The 20,411-nt window shown below is 41.0% G+C and overlaps 1 protein-coding gene across 2 annotated transcripts; it reads right to left on the bottom strand.

The window, feature by feature from the left end:
- Positions 1–1,232: 1,232 nt before the first annotated feature.
- On the bottom strand, positions 1,233–19,942 carry gfral (GDNF family receptor alpha like). Of its 2 annotated transcripts, XM_061910337.1 has the most exons (10): positions 19,905–19,942; positions 16,740–16,865; positions 14,592–14,726; positions 14,422–14,478; positions 12,869–13,178; positions 7,421–7,677; positions 7,271–7,348; positions 7,120–7,198; positions 2,670–2,744; positions 1,233–2,442 (listed from the first exon to the last, which is right to left on the bottom strand). In XM_061910337.1, the coding sequence occupies exons 1-10, from the start codon at positions 19,939–19,941 to the stop codon at positions 2,403–2,405; spliced, it is 1,194 nt and encodes a 397-aa protein (XP_061766321.1). In that variant the 5' UTR covers position 19,942; the 3' UTR covers positions 1,233–2,402. The 2 variants fall into 2 exon arrangements, with proteins under 2 accessions (XP_061766321.1, XP_061766322.1); XM_061910338.1 differs by lacking the exon at positions 14,422–14,478.
- Between the last annotated feature and the right edge of the window lie 469 nt (positions 19,943–20,411).

The following is a 20,411-nucleotide window of genomic DNA, read 5'->3' as shown; positions in this document are numbered from 1 at the left end:
TCAACCAATAACGTCACAAACACGCGTCATCATACGCGTCATCATTTTGCGACGTTTTCAACAGGAAACTTTGCGGGAAATTTAAAATTTTAATTTAGTAAACTGAACCGGCCGTATTGGCATGTGTTGCAATGTTAATATTTCATCATTGATTTATAAACTATCAGACTGCGTGGTCGGTAGTAGTGGGTTTCAGTAGGTCTTTAACTGCACTTTCAAAATAATAAAGTACAGCATTGACTTATATTACCCAATCCAAACAACCTTCCCTAGTCAAGGCGGAGACAACAAATATTTAACCAGTACAACAAGTTAACACACATGGTCACACATGACACAACCTGCTCATTGAACTGTGTGTATATTATAAAAAAAACGCCCAAACAACAAAAAACTAAAAAGGCTGACTTACAACAAAATTAAATCATTATACGGGATGATGGGAAAAATGCAAAACACACTCTCCACTCTTATCCATGTTTGGCACAATTTAGCGGATTGATATTTCTGATTGATTAAAAAAACCTTATGGAGGTCATCATGGAAGTAAGCAAGGTAGGAGATGAACTTGCACATACTCTTAATAACCAATTGTAATAATTATATATATATGTATATAAATATATATATATATATATATATATATATATATATATATATATATATATATGTCTTGATTGGATTATCCAGAGAATAGTCCTTGATACCGTGGTAGAGCTCAATTTATGTATGTGTGGGAAAAATCACAAGACTACTTCGTCTCTACAGAACTGTTTCATGAGGGGGTTCACTCAATCGTCAGGAGATTTTAATGGAAGCATTCACATACAATGGTTACTATAGGGCACAGAGTGGGTGGGTACAGGCAGGCATTCGCAGCGTGGTGATTGGCTCATGTGTTACCTAGGAGGTGTTTCCGTCTGCGAGGGCCGGTGATATGATTTCACTGCGCTTGCATCCAGCACACCTTACAACAGTGGTAATAAAAGATGCAACCTATGCTTAAAAGAGAAACTATTATATATCATCCAGACCTGTCATCCCTCAACAAGTGAAATATCAACATGCCGTCACAGACGGAACCATTGTGTGTGAATGCTTCCATTCAAATCTGATGATTGAGGGAACCTCTCATGAAACAGTTCTGTAGAGATGAAGTAGTCTTGTGATTTTTCCCACACATACATACATACATATATATGTATATATATATATATATATATATATATATATATATATAAACACACACACACACAGTCCTGGTCAAAAGTTTACATACACTTGTAAAGAACATAATGTCATGGCTGTCTTGAGTTTCCAATCATTTCTACAACTCTTATTTTTTTGTGATAGAGTGATTAGAGCACATACTTTTTAGTCACAAAAAACATTCATTAAGTTTGGTTGTTTTATTAATTTATTATGGGTCTACTGAAAATGTGACCAAATCTGCTGGGTCAAAAGTATACATACAGCAGTGTTAATATTCGCTTACATGTCCCTTGGCAAGTTTCACTGCAATACGGTGCTTTTGTTAGCCCTCCACAAGCTTCTGGTTGAATTTCTTGACACTCTTCTTGACAAAATTGCTGCAGTTCAGCTAAATTTGTTGGTTTTCTGACATGGACTTGTTTCTTCAGCATTGTCCACACGTTTAAGTCAGGACTTTGGAAAGGCCATTCTAAAACCTTATTTCTAGCCATTCCTTTACTACTTTTGAAGTGTGTTTGAGGTCATTGTCCTGTTGGAACACCCAACTGCGCTAACAGACCCAAACTGATGATTTTAGGTTTTCCTGAAGAATTTGGAGGTAATCCTCCTTTTTCATTGTCCAATTTACTCTCTGTTAATCACCAGTTCCATTGGCAGCAAAAACAGGCCCAGAGCATAATACTACCACCACCATGCTTGACGGTACGGGTGGTGTTCCTGGGATTAAAGGCCTCACCTTTTCTCCTCCAAACATAGTGCTGGGTATTGTGGCCAAACAGTTCAATTTTTGTTTCAGTAGACTCATAATAAATTCATAAAAGAACCATACTTCATGAATGTTTTTTGTGCCCAACAAGGATGTGCTCCAATCACAAAAAAATAAGAAATCTTTGGAAACTCAAGACAGTTCGTAAGTGTGATTGTGAGAGTGAATTGTTGTTTGTCAAAAGGTGTTCTGTGATAACAGAACTTTGGGTTTGCAACTTTTGCCCGTGCTATATAAATAAAGTTTGATTTGGTTGACCTCTCACTCAAAGTCCGCTATAGGATAAGCTCCAGCTTACCAGTGACGCCAAATAGAATGAATATCATACAAGAAACGATGGATGGATCTTGGAGGCGTGACTTTCCTGTCCTGCAGCTGCATCCCATCATGCAGTCACGGCAAGCAAGACAAATGTTGAATCCAATCAGACGGTCAGTTTCGCCTCACTTGCTTCCGCTTCATCACTATCATCGCCATCATTCCCATTGGATCATGTTAAAAAAAACAGTTACATATACTTTATATATCTGATATTACGTTATTCAATTCAAAAAAACCTTACAGAAACCAAAAAACATGAAATAAAAGATATAATCATAATCTTGCATTATTAGCAACAAAACTCTAATCCATTCTTGACTGATACACGTTCAAACAGCAAACATACTTTATAAAGTTGGGGAAATCTTACATGAGAGCAACACAGGGACTTTTTTCAAGAGGCTGAAATCTGGTCTCCTCTCGTCTGTTGTGTCTTCTCACCAGCCTGTGTAACAAAGCAAGGTCACCTAAATACACCGTTTATTCTCTATTCACTAAACCTGGTGTCTATTAGGAGAACGGTGTTTTTTTTTAGAGGGGAGGTTTTTATTTGCACACGCACATCTACATTGTTGAACATGGCACCACCTCCAAAATAGTTGTATTTTGGCTACAAAGGAAATTTCCAGCGAGGTGAACTCAACAAAAACTTCACAGAGACACCATTTAAGGATGTTGAGTGTCACGATCCGCTATGCGGATCGTTTATTGTTTTGTCGTTTATGTCTTTGTTCATGTTTAGTTTTAGACTTGGCCGATTCCTGTGTTTGTGCACTTCCTGATGTAGCTCGTTGCCATGGTTTCTTATGTCGTCCCAGCTGCTATTCCTTTGTCGCACACCTGATGGCAATTATTATTTGAGTATATAAGCCTGCGTTATTCCTTAGTTCGGCCTCGGCTCATTACTTGCTTTTCGCAACACGTCACGTTTTGTATCCTGTGTCCTCGATTATTTTGTGCTAAGTTCCGCCTCAGCTTCACGTGCGTGTGGCACGTCGTTTACTGTTTTCTGTTTCCTGCTACGTTTTAGCGTTAGATTTCCGTGTATTGGCACACGTTTTATTTTTCCCCTTTTTGCACCAGTGTTCTTTTGTTTTATTATATTAAAACTTATTCCTACCTGCAATCCTGCTGACTGGTCGTGTGTGCATCCACGAAGTGGCAACTCCGCGCAGCAGGTGCGCCGCGAAGCGTGACAGTGAGACAGCAGGGATTTTTAACTTATAGCTTTAAATTGCATGCGCAATTCAAAAAGTGGTCCTTAAAGGCCTACTGAAATGAGATTTTCTTATTGAAACGGGGATAGCAGGTCGATTCTAAGTGTCATACTTGATCATTTCGCGATATTGCCATGTTTTTGCTGAAAGGATTTAGTAGAGAACATCAACAATAAAGTTCGCAACTTTTGGTCGGTAATAAAAAAGCATTGCCTTTACCGAAACTAGCAGACGATATGCGTGTGACGTCACTGATTGTAGAGCTCCTCACATCCTCACATTGTTTATAATCATAGCCTCCAGCAGTAAGAGCAATTCGGACAGAGAAAGCGATGATTTCCCCATTAATTTGAGCGAGGATAAAAGATTTGTGGATGAGGAAAGTTAGAGTGAAGCACTTAAAAAAAAAAAAAAGGCGATGGCTCCAGGCCGCGGCAGTGGGAGCGTTTCAGATGTAATTACACATTTACTAGGACAATTCTGGAAAATCCCTTATCTGCTCATTGTGTTAATAGTCCATCCATCCATCCATCCATCCATCCATCCATCCATCCATTTCCTACTGCTTATTCCCTTTTGGGGTCGTGGGGGGCGCTGGCGCCCATCTCAGCTACAATCGGGCGGAAGGCGGGGTACACCCTGGACAAGTCGCGGGGATAGCAGGTTGTTTCTAAGTGTCATACTTGAACATTTCGCGATATTGCCATATTTTTGCTGAAAGGATTTAGTAGAGAACATCAACAATAAAGTTCGCAACTTTTGATCAGTAATAAAAAAGCATTGCCTTTACCGAAAGTAGCAGACGATGTGCGTGTGACGTCACTGATTGTAGAGCTCCTCACATCCTCACATTGTTTATAATCATAGCCTCCAGCAGTAAGAGCAATTCGGACGGAGAAAGCGATGATTTCCCCATTAATTTGAGCGAGGATAAAAGATTTGTGGATGAGGAAATATAGAGTGAAGCACAAAAAAAAAAAAAAAGGCGACGGCTCCAGGCGGCGGCAATGGGAGTGTTTCAGATGTAATTAGACACATTTACTAGGATAATTCTGGAAAATCCCTTATCTACTCATTGTGTTAATAGTCCATCCATCCATCCATCCATCCATCCATCCATCCATTTCCTACTGCTTATTCCCTTACGGGGTCGCGGGGGGCGCTGGCGCCCATCTCAGCTACAATCGGGCGGAAGGCGGAGTACACCCTGGACAAGTCGCCACCTCATCGCACGGCCAACACAGATAGACAGACAACATTCACACTCACATTCACACATTAGGGCCAATTTAGTGTTGCCAATCAACCTATCCCCAGGTGGCCTGTGTTAATAGTATTTTAGTGAAATTATAAAGTCATACCTGAAAGTCAATTGGCTGCGGTGAACGCCAGTGTCTCTGAGAGAAGCCGAGGAGCCAAGATCACAGCTGCCTTTTTGAGCTGCAGGATGGTGGTCGCATACTCCACTCAAGTCTCCGGTAAGAGCCGACTTAATATCGCAATTTTTCCATCCAAAAACTTGCTGGTTGACGTAGAGAAACATGTTCGCTTGACCGCTCTGTGTTAAAGCTTCACAACAAACAAAGAAACACCGGCTGTGTTTTCAACAGGATACTTCGCGGGAAATTTAAAATTGCAATTTAGTAAACTAAACCGGCCGTATTGGCATGTGTTGCAATGTTAATATTTCATCATTGATATATAAACTGTCAGACTCCCTTTGGGATCAAGAGGGTCGCTGGTGCCTATCTCAGCTACAATCGGGCGGAAGGCGGTGTACACCCTGGGCAAGTCGCCACCTCATCGCAGGGCCAACACAGATAGACAGACAACATTCACACTCACATTCACACACTAGGGCCAATTTAATGTTGCCAATCAACTTATCGCCAGGTGCATGTTTTTGGAGGAAGCTGGAGTACCCGGAGGGAACCCACGCAGTCACCCTTGATGCTGAGTGCCAAGCAGGGAGGTGATGGATCCCATTTTTTATAGTCTTTGGTATGACTCGGCCGGGGTTTGAACTCACGACCTACCGATCTCAGGGCGGACACTCTAATCAAGGCCACTGAGCAGGTTTTGAGTTGTCTCAACTGTGACATTAGGAGGAAATGCGTGCTGAGGTTCTAAGCCCGTCCAGCAACACATATCAACTGAAGTGAATTATATTTATATAGCTCCTTTTCTCCACTTACTCAAAGCGCTTTACATAGTGAAATTCAATATCTAAGTTACATTTAAACCGGTGTGGTCGGCACCGGGAGCAGGTGGGTAAAATGTCTTGCCCAAGGACACAACGACAGTCTGTGTGGTAGCGGGCATCGAACCTGGAACCCTAAAGTTGCTAGCACGGCTATGCTACCAACCGAGCTGTACCGCCCCTGCCTGTTGAATAAACTTAAATCATCATTCCGAATAGTTTCTGAAGAAGAACCCACACAACAAAGGGCCATTACGACTCGGCCGGGGTTTGAACTCACGACTTACCGATCTCAGGGCAGACACTCTTAACCACAAGGCCACTGAGCAGGTTTTGAGTTGTCTCAACTGTGACATTAGGAGGAAATGCGTGCTGAGGTTCTAAGCCCGTCCAGCAACACATATCAACTGAAGTGAATTATATTTATATAGCGCCTTTTCTCCACTTACTCAAAGCGCTTTATATAGTGAAATTCAATATCTAAGTTACATTTAAACCGGTGTGGTCGGCACCGGGAGCAGGTAAGTAAAATGTCTTGCCCAAGGACACAAAGTGTGTGTGGTAGCGGGGATCGAACCTGGAACCCTAAAGTTGCTGGCACGGCTACTCTACCAACCGAGCTGTACCGCCCCTGCCTGTTGAATAAACTTAAATCATCATTCCGAATAGTTTCTTAAGAAGAACCCACACAACAAAGGGCCATTACGACTCGGCCGGGGTTTGAACTCACGACTTACCGATCTCAGGGCAGACACGCTTAACCACAAGGCCACTGAGCAGGTTTTGAGTTGTCTCAATTGTGACATTAGGAGGAAATGCGTGCTGAGGTTCTAAGCCCGTCCAGCAACACATATCAACTGAAGTGAATTATATTTATATAGCGCCTTTTCTCCACTTACTCAAAGCGCTTTATATAGTGAAATTCAATATCCAAGTTACATTTAAACCGGGAGCAGGTGGGTAAAATGTTTTGCCCAAGGACACAACGACAGTGTGTGTGGTAGCGGGGATCGAACCTGGAACCCTAAAGTTGCTGGCACGGCTACTCTACCAACCGAGCTGCCTGTTGAATAAACTTAAATCATCATTCCGAATAGTTTCTGAAGAAGAACCCACACAACAAAGGGCCATTACGACTCGGCCGGGGTTTGAACTCACGACTTACCGATCTCAGGGCAGACACTCTTAACCACTGAGCAGGCTTAGCAAAGTGGAAGGATTTCCCTTGTGGATCAATAATGTTTGTCTGGCAACTAAAGTGCATAGTGCAACCCCACAATTTTTCACGTTTCATGTGTCAGGTGAACCACCACAAATGATGCCATATGAAACCCCTTCCTAATGTAGGTTCTACTGTAATTTTAATATTCATTACCAGTTGTCCTTTGTGGAGATGGACTCACCGCATTTTATATAAAACAGCCAAAGTCATTGGTAGAAGTCCCAGGAACAGCACAGCTGCACCGCTATAAAGCAAATAATCTGGAAAAAGACCGAGAAAAAAACCTCAGATGTTGTTTTTACAAAGTGGATGGTTTGCATGTGGACATTTACCAGTGAGCCCTTTGCGACCTTCCTCCGACTCACTGATTGCAGGAGGAGTAGAAGGGCCATTACGTCTCCGATGGCTTCCTAAAATAGACCCCGCAAGTAAATATCTTTCAATCGACATATGCAAGAGCCTCTGATGATGAGTCCACTCACTGAAATGTGACCTGTTGTGAAGCACGTCTTGTATCACGCTGCATGTGCGGAAATCAGGGCCGTGCACTTGTTGGCACGTGCATGGGCGCTGCAGCGCCGTGCCCAGCGTGGCCACGAAGGCCTTTCTGCATTTCAAATCTTCTCCGAGAATGTCTGATGGGTCCAGGCGGCCAAAACATTCACTTTGAAGAGCTTCGCCGCTGCACGCTGCTGCCGCAGGACTCCAGCATTCGGCTTGGAAGCTGGTTAGCAATTCTCTAGATGGATGGATAGATAGAAACAGGAAGATACAAACCCCATTTCCATATGAGTTGGGAGATTGTGTTAGATGTAAATATAAACGGAATACAATGATTTGCAAATCCTTTTCAACCCATATTCAATTGAATGCACTACAAAGACAAGATATTTGATGTTCAAACTCATAAACTTTATTTTTTTTGTGCAAATAATAATTAACTTAAAATTTCATGGCTGCAACACATGCCAAAGTAGTTGGGAAAGGGCATGTTCACCACTGTGTTACATCACTTTTTCTTTTAACAACACTCAATAAACGTTTGGGAACTGAGGAAACTATTTGTTGAAGCTTTAAAAGTGAAATCCTTTCGCGTTCTTCTTTTATGTAGAGCTTCAGTCGTTCAACAATCTCCGCTGTCGTATATTACGCTTCATAATGCACCACACACTTTCGATGGGAGACACGTCTGGCCAGCAGGCGGGCCAGGAAAGTACCACACTCTTTTTTTACAAAGCCACGCTGCTGTAACACGTGCTGAATGTGGCTTGGCATTGTCTTGCTGAAATAAGCAGGGGCGTCCATGAAAAAGATGGCAGCATATGTTCTTCCAAAACCTGTATGCACATTTCAGCATTAACGGGTCCTTCCCAGATGTGTAAGTTACCCATGCCTTGGGCACTAATGCACCCCCATACCATCACAGATGCTGGCTTTTGAACTTTGCGTCGATAACAGTCTGGATGGTTCGCCTTTCAAATGTCTTTTCTTGGTTTTGGGTTTTATTGAATACATTTCCCCCAAAAATGCAACTTATACTCCAGTGCGACTTATATATGTTTTTTTTCCTTCTTTATTATGCATTTTCGGCAGGTGCCACTTATACTTCGGAGCGACTTATACTCCGAAAAATACGGTAATATTACACTTTAAACACAAAAACCGCATATTTTACAGATTTTACAAACCTAGACAAAAAAACAAGGCAAAGCAAGACAAGATAGGGTAGTCAAGGCAAAAAACACAAACAAACGCAACAGGATCATTGGAACAATGAACCAGCTTTGCAAGAAAGGCCACACTCACAAAGCAACCCCATCTAACTGGCAATCAGGGACAAGTGAGTCTCCTGATTGCAAACGACGCACAGGTGAGGAGAACATGCTTCAAAAGGCAGTAGTGACACAGTCACAGAAAGAAAGACTAAAAACAAGAAAGTGAACCGACATACAAGTCTTGGACAGGAAATACATGATATAAAACACAAAAGTGTCAGGCTCGTCCCTGACAGTTTGGCTGTGTTTTAGTGTTTTCCTCTGCATTTGTCCTTGTTGTCTCTGTGTGTGTAGTATTTCCTTGTCAGCGCTCTTATTTTTGTCTGTTTCCTGTGTTTCTCCCTGAGCGCTGTTTCCTCTAAGCTGCGGCTGAACCGCACCTGGCCACACCTGGTGTCAATCAGCCCGCTCCTTTTTACCTGCTTTGTTCCTCCAGTCAGTGCTGGATTATTGTCGCTCTTGTCGTTGCTACCTATCGTGTTGTGTCGTATCATATCGTGTCAATGCAGCGTTGCGGTAAGCTATATTTGATGGTATTTTGTAGCTTATTGTCTTTTGTTCCCTGCTCGCAAGTTTGTTTTCATATTATAAGTAGGACTTCTGTTTCTTGCTCCATACCTGCTAGCTTCCACGGTAGGCCTTTTTGTTTGTTATCCGCCTTGTGCGCACTTTTTGTTTGTACCCTTTGTTTGTTTTCGTCGTAGTGTTTTAAATTAAATCATGTTTTCCTGCAAAATGCCTCCCTCCTTCTCTGCATCTTGGGATTTGTCTACAACAAACTCTGACAAAAAGTCCAAGACAGTCATAACGGGCCTCGACCAAAATAAGACAATGGCAGCCAAACATCAATTTAAATAAACGTAAGATAGTAGAAATGGTGCCTGGTTTAGTTAACATGCAACTCTGCATCCTTTATGTACATTTTAACTCTACAGATTTTTGCCATTTCCAAGTGTTGTTTTGTAACCAGTTTCTCCTACATATTTCATCTGATCGCGTTCAAACTTTACCAAGACAGATTAGACATCCATCCATTTTCTACCGCTTGTCCTTTTTGGGTCGCAGTTTGCTGCGGGGTCGTTTTCCCAGGAAGGCAGACGGACTACCCGAAACATGGCGTGTTTGTAAAAATAGGATTTAATTTTGACTAAAAAAGGCACAAACAAAAAGTGCTCACAGTGGAGGCACAACTTGGCTAGAGAAACAAAATTAACACTTTAACGCAAACTATGAACATAACACAAACAACACTTACTGTGACTTGAAAAGAGCAGCATGAACTTTGGCATGAAAAACGAGCATTACATACTGTGGCAAGAACAGCATGAAACAAACAATTATGGCAGAAAGACTGACTGGAAATGACAAGTTTAAATACTGCCTCTGATTAGTGCTTGGGAAGCAGGTGAGCGGGCGAGCACTAATCAGAGACGGGTGAACAAAATAAGTAACCATGGCAACGAAACAAGGGAGGGAAAAACAGGAATCAATGGAGTGTTAAACAAAACCGAACATAGCTAAACAACACTTACTGTGACTTGAAAAGAGCAACATGAACTTTGGCATGAAAAACGAGCATGACATACTGTGGCAAGAACAGAGCATGAAACAAACAATTACGCCAGAAGGACTGTCTGGAAATGACAAGTTTAACAACTGCCTCTGATTAATGCTCGGGAAGCAGGTGAGCGGGCGAGCACTAATCAGAGACGGGTGAACAAAATAAGTAACCATGGCAACGAAACAAGGGAGGGAAAAACAGGAAGCAATGGAGTGTTAAACAAAACCGAACATAACTAAACAGCACTTACTGTGACTTGAAAAGAGCAGCATAAACTTTGGCATGAAAAACGAGCATGACATACTGTGGCAAGAACAGAGCATGAAACAAACAATTACGCCAGGACTGTCTGGAAATGACAAGTTTAAATACTGCCTCTGATTAGTGCTCGGGAAGCAGGTGAGCGGGCGAGCACTGATCAAAGACAGGTGAACAAAATAAGTAACCATGGCAACAAAACAAGGGATTGAAAAACAGGAAGCAATAGAGTGTTAAACAAAACCGAACATAACTAAACAAAACATGATCACAAGACATGACAGGCGGGTGCTAGAGCCTATCTCAGCTGCATTCGGGCGGAAGGCGGCGTACAGCCTGGACATGTCGCCATCTCATTGCAGAGATTAGACATATGGAGGATGTTAAATTGCTAAGGGTTTAGGTTTTCATTATAGGACGTGGGGGAAACATGGCGAGCGAGATTATCCGTCTTTATACGGAAGCAAAAACTCACAACATAGAGCAGGGGGTCTAAAATTAAAACGCAACTAATTAACCTGTAATTTTTTTTAAATAGATTTTACAATTTAAAAAATGGCAGCTCAGTCGCCAGAATTTTACAGTAACATTTACGTTTTTTGTTGTTTTTATTATAACATCAAATTATAGAATAGTGTATATGATATATTGAAACATTGTGAAGTGAAGTGAATTATATTTATATAGCGCTTTTCTCTTGTGACTCAAAGCGCTTTACATAGTGAAACCCAATATCTATGTTACATTTAAACCAGTGTGGGTGGCACTGGGAGCAGGTGGGTAAAGTGCCTTGCTCAAGGACACAATGGCAGTGACTAGGATGGCGGAAGCGGGAATCGAACCTGCAACCCTCAAGTTGCTGGCACGGCCACTCTACCAACCGAGCTATACCAAATTGTAGTATTGTACATATAATATATTGAAAAATTGTAACACTATTAAAATTCTGGCTGCCCGTTTTTTACGCAAAATCCACAGCCATTTTTTTTTTTTACAGTGCATTAATATGAATTGATAAAAACATACAATTTTTATTTTTATCGCAAAATTCCGGCAATTGAGCTGCTAAAATATATAGTCCCGGTTTTAACAGTACATTACTGTAAATGGAAAAATTGTACCACTGATGGTTTCTGGCGATTAAGCTGCCAGGTTTTTACAGTAAAATATATTGCCATCCTAGCAACGTTATCATGGACGCCCCTGCTTATTTCACCAAGACAATGCTAAACCACCTGTTATAACAGTGTGGTTTCATCGTAAAAGAGTGGGTACTAGACTGGCCTGCCTGTAGTCCAGACCTGTCTCCCATTGAAAATGTGTGGTTCATTGTGAAGATAGACAGACAACATTCACGCTCACATTCAAACACTAGGGCCAATTTAGTGTTGCCAATCAACCTATCCCCAGGTGCATGTCTTTGGATGTAAGTAAATATATTTATTACCACTATAACTTAAAAAAGGGACAAACAAAAGGCGCGCACAATGGCGGTACAAAAACTTCGCTATGAAACAAAAGACTAGCACAAACGGCAATTCATTTTAAACAGGAAACAAAACACTTGCACTGTGGGATGAATAATGAGAAAACTTATTTGGAACAAAACGAGAACGGGACATGGATCATTGGCATGGATTACAAGGTGCATAGCAGGTGATAGAGGGTTCGAAAGAGGTGATGTTGCCAGGAAGAACAACAGAAACAGACAGGCTTAAATAGCAGTGACATAAGTGAAAACAGGTGTGCGAGTGCAAAACGTGAGCCAGCTGAAAACTAATAAGTTGTTATGGTAACAAAACAAACCAGGAAGTGCAAAAACAGGAACTGAGTGTCCAAAAAACTAAACATAATCCCGCAGACATGACAGCTGTTATTTTGTAGTTGGATTAACAAATATGTTTCTACCTGCAAGCCTTGTCAGGAATAGTCCATTTGCATCCTGGGAGAACCCCCCCACCAAGAGAAAAACTTGCTTTAAAACCCGCGGAGACCTGGCATTCCAGACTATAGCTCCCAGACAATTTTGCACCAGTCCCTCCGTGATCTTGACTGTGTTGACATTTTTAAGAAACATTTGAAATCTTCTCTTTTCAGTAAAGCTTTTAGTTAATGCACCTATTAACTATAATTTTTAATCAACTTTGTATCCTTTTGATAACGTTGCCAATGTTGTTTTAATTGAATTGTTGTTTTACTTCACCTATGTTTTGTACAGTGCTTTGTGATTTTATCTGTGAAACTTGTTAGAACATGATTACAAGTTTTTTTTTTTTGCATAATAAATGACTATTTGAATACTGCAAAAAGTACCCCTTATAACACACAGGACATACCTGCAGTGTTGGTCCTCAACACAGCGTCTGAGCGCCTCCTGACAGACCAAAGTGTCCTCACCACACGTGTTGCCGTGCAAAACTGCTGTCATCTGCCGACAGATGTGATCCGCGGGATCACATTCACACATGACCAGCGTCTCGGCGAGGTTGTGAGGTATGCTGGCGTAGAAATGTCGCGTTTCTCGTCCACAGCGGTCGGGGTCACAGCGGCCTGCCGTGCAAGCCTGAAGGACGCGCGCCAGATTCTTGTTGCACGAAGCGTCACTCACACAAAGTCTCATTTGGTCCGTGCAGGATCCAACAGGTTCTACAAAAAATATAAAACATTTTTTTAGTGTCATGTTATTATTTCTTTAAAGGCCTACTGAAATGAGATTTTCTTATTCAAACGGGGATAGCAGGTCCATTCTATGTGTCATACTTGATCATTTCACAATATTGCCATATTTTTGCTGAAAGGATTTAGTAGAGAACATCGACGATAAAGTTCGCAACTTTTGGTCGCTAACAGAAAAGCCCTGCCTTTACCGGAAGTCGCAGAAGATGACGTCACCCGTTGAGGGCTCCTCACATCCTCATATTGTTTTTAATGGGAGCCTCCAACAAAAAGAGCTATTCGGACCGAGAAAACGACAATTTCCCCATTAATTTGAGCGAGGATGAAAGATTTGTGTTTGCGGATATTGATAGCGACGGATTAGAAAGAAAAAAAAGCGATTGCATTGGGACGGATTCAGATGTTTTTAGACACATTTACTAGGATAATTCTGTGAAATCCCTTATCTTTCTATTGTGTTGCTAGTGTTTTAGTGAGTTTGATAGTACCTGATAGTCGGGAGGGATTATCCACGGGTGTCTGGAGTCTAGTGTCTGATGGAAGTCGACGGCAGCTGTATGGACGTCACAAGTTCAGCTGATCTCCGGTAAGTGGCGACTTTTTACCACAATTTTCTCACCGAAAACTGCTGGTTGACATTTGGTCGGGATCCATGTTCGCTTGACCGCTCTGATCCATAGTAAAGCTTCACCTCCGGGAATTTTAAACAAGGAATCACCGTGTGTTTGTGTGGCTAAAGGCTAAAGCTTCTCAACTCCGTCTTTCTACTTTGACTTCTCCATTATTAATTGAAGAAATTGCAAAAGATTCAGCAACACAGATGTCCAAAATACTGTGTAATTATGCGGTTAAAACAGACGACTTTTAGCTGTGTGTGTGCGCAGCGCTAATATTTCCTAACAGTCCGTGACGTCGCGAGTACACGTCATCATTCCGCGACGTTTTCAACAAGAAACTCCGCGGGAAATTTAAAATTGCTATTTAGTAAACTAAAAAGGCCGTATTGGCATGTGTTGCAATGTTAATATTTCATCATTGATATATAAACTATCAGTAGTAGTGTTTTTTTTTTGTAAAAAAGAGCTGACAAAAAAAAATAAAATTAAAATCTCTTTTGTTTTGTCTCATAATGATTGTGAACAATAGGCAAAATTCCCACCCAAAATTACTAGAAATATCATTTTAAATGGCAAATAATTTGCAGTGCTGTTACCAAAGTTTATTAAAGTGTTGGACTGCCTTCCAGTCTGTGAGGTTCTCTTCTGTAGAGCTGCTGCACAAATAAGACAATCACTTCATAGCTTGTTATTGACAAAGGCCTCACATGTGCTCGCCTTTGGTAAACAACAAGTAATATGTGGAGAGTTATGACAAAAACTGCACCTGGCTGTGGCTCGCATTGTGCCACCAGCTCTTGAATGGCGCCACAAAGCTCCTCACACGCTCTCAGCGGAGGAAATTGGTCCAACACAGCCTGGACGGTCATGTTGCACGTCTCTGAATCTTTTGCATGGCAACCTAAAGGGTGATAAACAAGCCCAGCAGAGAAAACAAAGTAGTTTTCAAACCGGTGTTTTTCAACATGTTTTTGAGCCGAGGCACATTTTTTTGTGTTGGAAAAAATCCGGAAGAACACCACCAGCAGAAAAACGAAACTCAGTTGAAAGTAAAAAGTCGTTGTCGTAATTGTTGGATATAAATGATAAATGGGTTGTACTTGTATAGCGCTTTTCTACCTTCAAGGTACTCAAAGCGCTTTGACACTACTTCCACATTTACCCATTCACACACACATTCACACACTGATGGAGGGAGCTGCCATGCAAGGCGCCAACCAGCACCCATCAGGAGCAAGGGTGAAGTGTCTTGCTCAGGACACAACGGAAGTGACGAGGTTGGTAATAGGTGGGAATTGAACCAGAGACGCTCGGGTTGCGCACGGCCACTCACCCACTGCGCCACGCCGTCCCTTAAGATTTTAAACCAAAACCAACCAACCTATAGTTCTTGTCTCAAAGTAGGTGTACTATTTTGACCTGTCACACCAAACCCAGACTTATTTGGAGTTTGTTTGCTGTTTTCCTGTGTGTAGTGTTTTAGTTCTTGTCTTGCGCTCCTATTTTGGTGGCTTTTTCTCTTTTTTTTGGCATTTTAAAGTAGCATTTTAATGTCTTTCTTTGAACAATATTTCCCACATCTACTTTGTTTTCGCCATCAAGAATATTTCAGTTGTTTTTATCCTTCTTTGTGGGGACATTGTTGATTATCATGTCATGTCCGGATTTACTTTGTGGACGCCGTCTTTGCTCCACAGTAAGTCTTTGCTGTCGTCCAGCATTCTGTTTTTCTTTACTTTGTAGCCAGTTCAGTTTTAGTTTCGTTCTGCATAGCCTTTCTCAAGCTTCAATGCCTTTTCTCAGGGGCACTCACCTTTTGTTTATTTTTTGTTTAAGCATTAGACACCTTTTTACCTGTACACTGCCTCCCGCCGTTCCCGACATTTACAAAGCAATTAGCAAGCGACTGTTGTCATATCACGCTGTGAATTATTTTGAGTTCTTTTGGGGTTTTCCTGTGTGTAGTGTTTTAGTTCTTGTCTTGCGCTGCTATTTTGTTGTTGATTGTCATGTCATGTACCGATGTACTTTGTGGACGCCGTATTTGCTCCACAGTAAGTCTTTGCTGTCGTCCAGCATTCTGTTTTTGTTTACTTTGTAGCCAGTTCTGTTTTAGTTTTGTTCTGCATGGTCTTCCCTAAGCTTTAATGCCTTTTCTTAGGGGCACTCACCTTTTGTTTATTTTTGGTTTAAGCATTATATACTTTTTTACCTGCACACTGCCTCCCGCTGTTTCCGACATCTACAAAGCAACTAGCTACCGGCTGCCACCTACTGATATGGAAGAGTATTACACGGTTACCCAGCCAAGCTCTTGAAAGCACCGACACTCAACAACAACACATTATTTGCAGACTATAATAACTGGTTTGCAAAAAATATTTTATACCCAAATAGGTGTTAGACAATAGACAATATAACATACATCCATGAACATGGATGCATATGCAAAAGTACAATATATTTATCTGTTTATTTATATCTGCACCTTATTGTTTTTTTAACCTGCACTACCATGAGCTAATGCAACAAAATGTTGTTCTTATCTGTACTGTAAAGTTATAATTTGAATGACAATAAAAATGAAGTCTAAGTCTAAGCTGAAATTAGACAATCTCCCACGGCACACCGGACTGCATCTCACGGCATGCGCCGCGGCACAGTAGTTGAAAAACACTGTTTTAAACAAACGGGTGTTCTGCACCTGCTGCTGTCGAATACATAACACAGGCGGTTAAGCCACGCCACGTTGTCGACTGTGTTTATCAGCTCGTACAAACGTTGCCGCACTTATTGTGTCGAATATGAGAAGTCATTCAAAGAAAAGGCCTCAAGGTAATGTCAATATCATTATTTCGTCAGCAAGGCAGCAACCTATGAGTATATATTTATATAAAAAAAGATTTAACCTTACCCTCGCAGACGCTCCTGACAAGAGCCTCGGGATTTTTGCATGCAAATGCAATGCGTGTGTCAGTAGGGATGGCACAGTCAAGGTGTGTGCTGCTGGCAAGGCTGCAGACGTGAGAACAGAGAAGTCCTATAGAAAAACAAGAATGTCAAGATAAAACCCCGAATGATTCACAGGACTTAACCAGAATTTGTATTAGTTTAATTTCTTTGAACTGGAAAGTGGCAAAACACTGTTAGGGCCTGATTTACGAAGATCCGAATAGCACCCTCTAAACAGCGTGAGCAATTCATAAAATAGCGTGTACTATTAGTGGTTGTTTATGTTTTAGTTGTTCCTCTGTGTTTGTGTTTTATTTCCTGTCAGCGCTCTTATTTTGGTTCAGTTGCCTGCTTCTCTCCCTGAGCACTGTTTCCCCTCACCTGCGGCTGATTGGCACCCTGGCCACACATGTTGTCAATCAGCCAGCTACTATTTATACCTGCATCACCCTCCACTCAGTGCTGGACTATTATTAGCTGTTTCCAGTTTGCCTGTTACCTGGTTCCTGATTCCAGTTTTTTGACATCAAATATCATGTTTTTCTGCAACAAGCCTGCCATCTCTGCATCTTGGGGTTCGTCACCAACATTTCCTGACACGTGTTTTATTTTGTATTTATTTATTATTACATTATTATTAAATATTATTATGTTTTTAATTTTTTTATTTATTAAAACTGTGTGTGCAATTGAAAAGTGTTGCAGACGAGCCTATATAAATGATAATTCTGCATGTACTATGCAAGGCATCACCATGGAGACACTCATTTACCGCGGATTCATGTTGCCATGCTGCTTCCTGTGGCGTTTTACTGTTTTCTAATGAGCAGGATACACGTTCCGCTTTTTATGGCCATTTTAGAAGCAACTCTGCAGTGTATCAGCAGTGAAACCATGTTTCTTTTACCGCATAAGGTGCATGCATTGATAAAAGGCTGCATTTAAAAATGCTAGGTTTTTTTGCAGTATAAAAAATATTTTACTAAAATATCCATCCATCCATTTCCTACCGCTTATTCCCTTTTGGGGTCACGGGGGGCGCTGGCGCCTATCTCAGCTACAATCGGGCGGAAGGCGGGGTAAGACTGGACAAATCGCCACCTCATCGCAGTTTACTAAAATATATTCTGTATAAAAAATAAAACGCCATTAAAAAATATATATTAAATGACACTAAAACAATCAGTTGGAATCGTTTTAGCCCCTCAAAACCTGTAGCAGCTATAAAATTATAAAATGATGTTGCTGAATCGACGATATGTCCAACATTCTTTTTTATTTTTGACCGTCCAAAATGTTGACACACACACGTAGGACAGATGATTCTCGTCTGTCTGCACTGATCCTGCAGACGTGCAGTTTGCACGTCCTTCTGACCATGCTAATTCAAACGCAAAATAGTGCTCGCAAAACCGTGGTGAGTGTTGATAAATCGCGTTACGCGTGCTAAATAATTTGATTTGCATTTGCTCCTTCGAGTGTTTTGCTAATCGTGATATATTTTGTATATTAATGAAGACAGACGCAAAATGTGCATGCCTCATTCTGCTCACTTAACAGGTTTGCATGTGTGTTAGTGCACGCAAACTTTTAGTTAATCAGGCCCGAAATACGTTATTTTTGGTTGTTTTCATTGACAAAAAGCACGGAGACTGACTAACTCTTTGTCTGGGTACTTGATTGACAGAATGACACTTTGTTCTGCACAATATTGGATAATCGAGGTGGTATACCAGACAAGAACTAAGGGAACATTTCAGTTAAATAAAAATCTGTGTTTTTCCCTAAAAAAAACAGTCTTTTTACTAGGGATTTAGTGATTTATTCATGCAAACCAACAGGTGGCACCAAATCTCTCCAAGAGATTAAGATATTTTCCTCATGTCACTCAGGCATTGGTAAAAGTGTTAAAGGTTGTAAGGCAACAACAGAAGACCTATGATGCTTTTTATAAGATAATAAGTGAAGCATTCCGCCCGATTGTAGCTGAGATAGGCGCCAGCGCCCCCCGCGACCCCGAAAGGGAATAAGCGGTAGAAAATGGATGGATGGATGGATATATATATATATATGTATAAATATATATATATATATATATATGTATATATATATATATATATATGTCTTGATTGGATTATCAGGAGAATAGTGCTCGATACCGTATATATATATATATATATATGTGTATATATATATGTATATATATATATTTGTATTTATTTATTGCAATTCATTAACTATTATTTGGAATTAGGAATATCGGATCATATCGACCTGCATCTAAAACGTCCGATAGAAGCACACCAATACAAGCAGTCTCTTCTGCTCCCGTTAACGTCTTCTTGCGAGCTTAGCAGACCGATAACAGGTTGTCTCCATTTGAGAAACTTTTAAGAGTCTTTACTGTACTTCAAAACACTTTAAATCGGATACTAATTGTATATGTATAAGTTGGATATGTATATATATATATATCTGTATATATATATATATACATACAGATCTGCTGCTCGTAAGCCCAGGGGTCTGGGTTGAACAATCTTTTATTGTGCTAACACACCAGGTCACAACTCTGCTCGGCGACATTCCCGTCCCTGAATGTCCAGTGGTGCGTCTGCTGCATACTTCCAACTCCCAACAAGGGTGTCTCGGCCCGGCTGCTTCTAAAAAGCATGGCAGATGATTGGATGATCAGTCCCAGCTGGGTAATCCAATCACCTGCCAGCTGTGCTTCAAGGCCTGTCCTTACACCCCGCTCTGCGGCAGACCCGCAGGCCACGCCCCCCTCCACATAGATATGTATATACAATGTGGTTTTTTTGTGTGTTTTGGACACTTTTGTTTTCTACAAACGTAATCTTCCTGTGTTATCTTCAGTTTAGATGTACTCATTCAACATATTAAAACATCCCTTTTACTTAAAATGTGACCAAGGCTAAGTATGCATCATTTTAGGTCATTTAATAGTTAGCCTTAGTAATAGCTAGTATTTGACACGCCACTCCAAAGATTGAATGCACAGAGACCCAATGATGTGTAAAGCTCACTTAAATCCGCTCCTGACATAATCAACATCAACCTAATCCTGAAACCAGGACAATGTCAAAGATGAATGACTCAGACTCACCGAGAATGACAGCATCTCCCATGTGGTTTCTCTGCATGGTGGCCAAGCACTGATCTGCCTGAAGCTCTCATGTCTTTATATACAAGCTGGGACACACACACACAAACATACACACACACACACACACACACACACACACACACACACACACACACACACACACACACACACACTTGCCCACATTCTGGCCTAAGGTGTTTACAGTGGTGGGGGTTGCTGCACCTTACAACCACCATCAGGTAACAATGACATCTCTGACATGATCTGTAGTGCATGTAAAGTTACTGCAGGTACCTAAAACTGTTTGTTGGATAACATTAATACCAAGAGACAAAAATCATTAAAACCATGGCCAGAATTTGAGATAAGCTGTTTTATTCAATAATTGTGTAAAGTATTCACACATGTGGTTTCCTACACCACAATTAATCCATTTAGACTTATTATTATTATTAATATTATTATTCTCCAGATTTACGCGCACTCTACCTTCCAGATTTTTCACCC

This window comes from Nerophis ophidion, linkage group LG09 (genome assembly GCF_033978795.1).
Source record: "Nerophis ophidion isolate RoL-2023_Sa linkage group LG09, RoL_Noph_v1.0, whole genome shotgun sequence".
In the NCBI taxonomy this organism is placed as follows: domain Eukaryota; kingdom Metazoa; phylum Chordata; class Actinopteri; order Syngnathiformes; family Syngnathidae; genus Nerophis; species Nerophis ophidion.
This window is presented reverse-complemented; position numbering and strand designations above follow the sequence as displayed.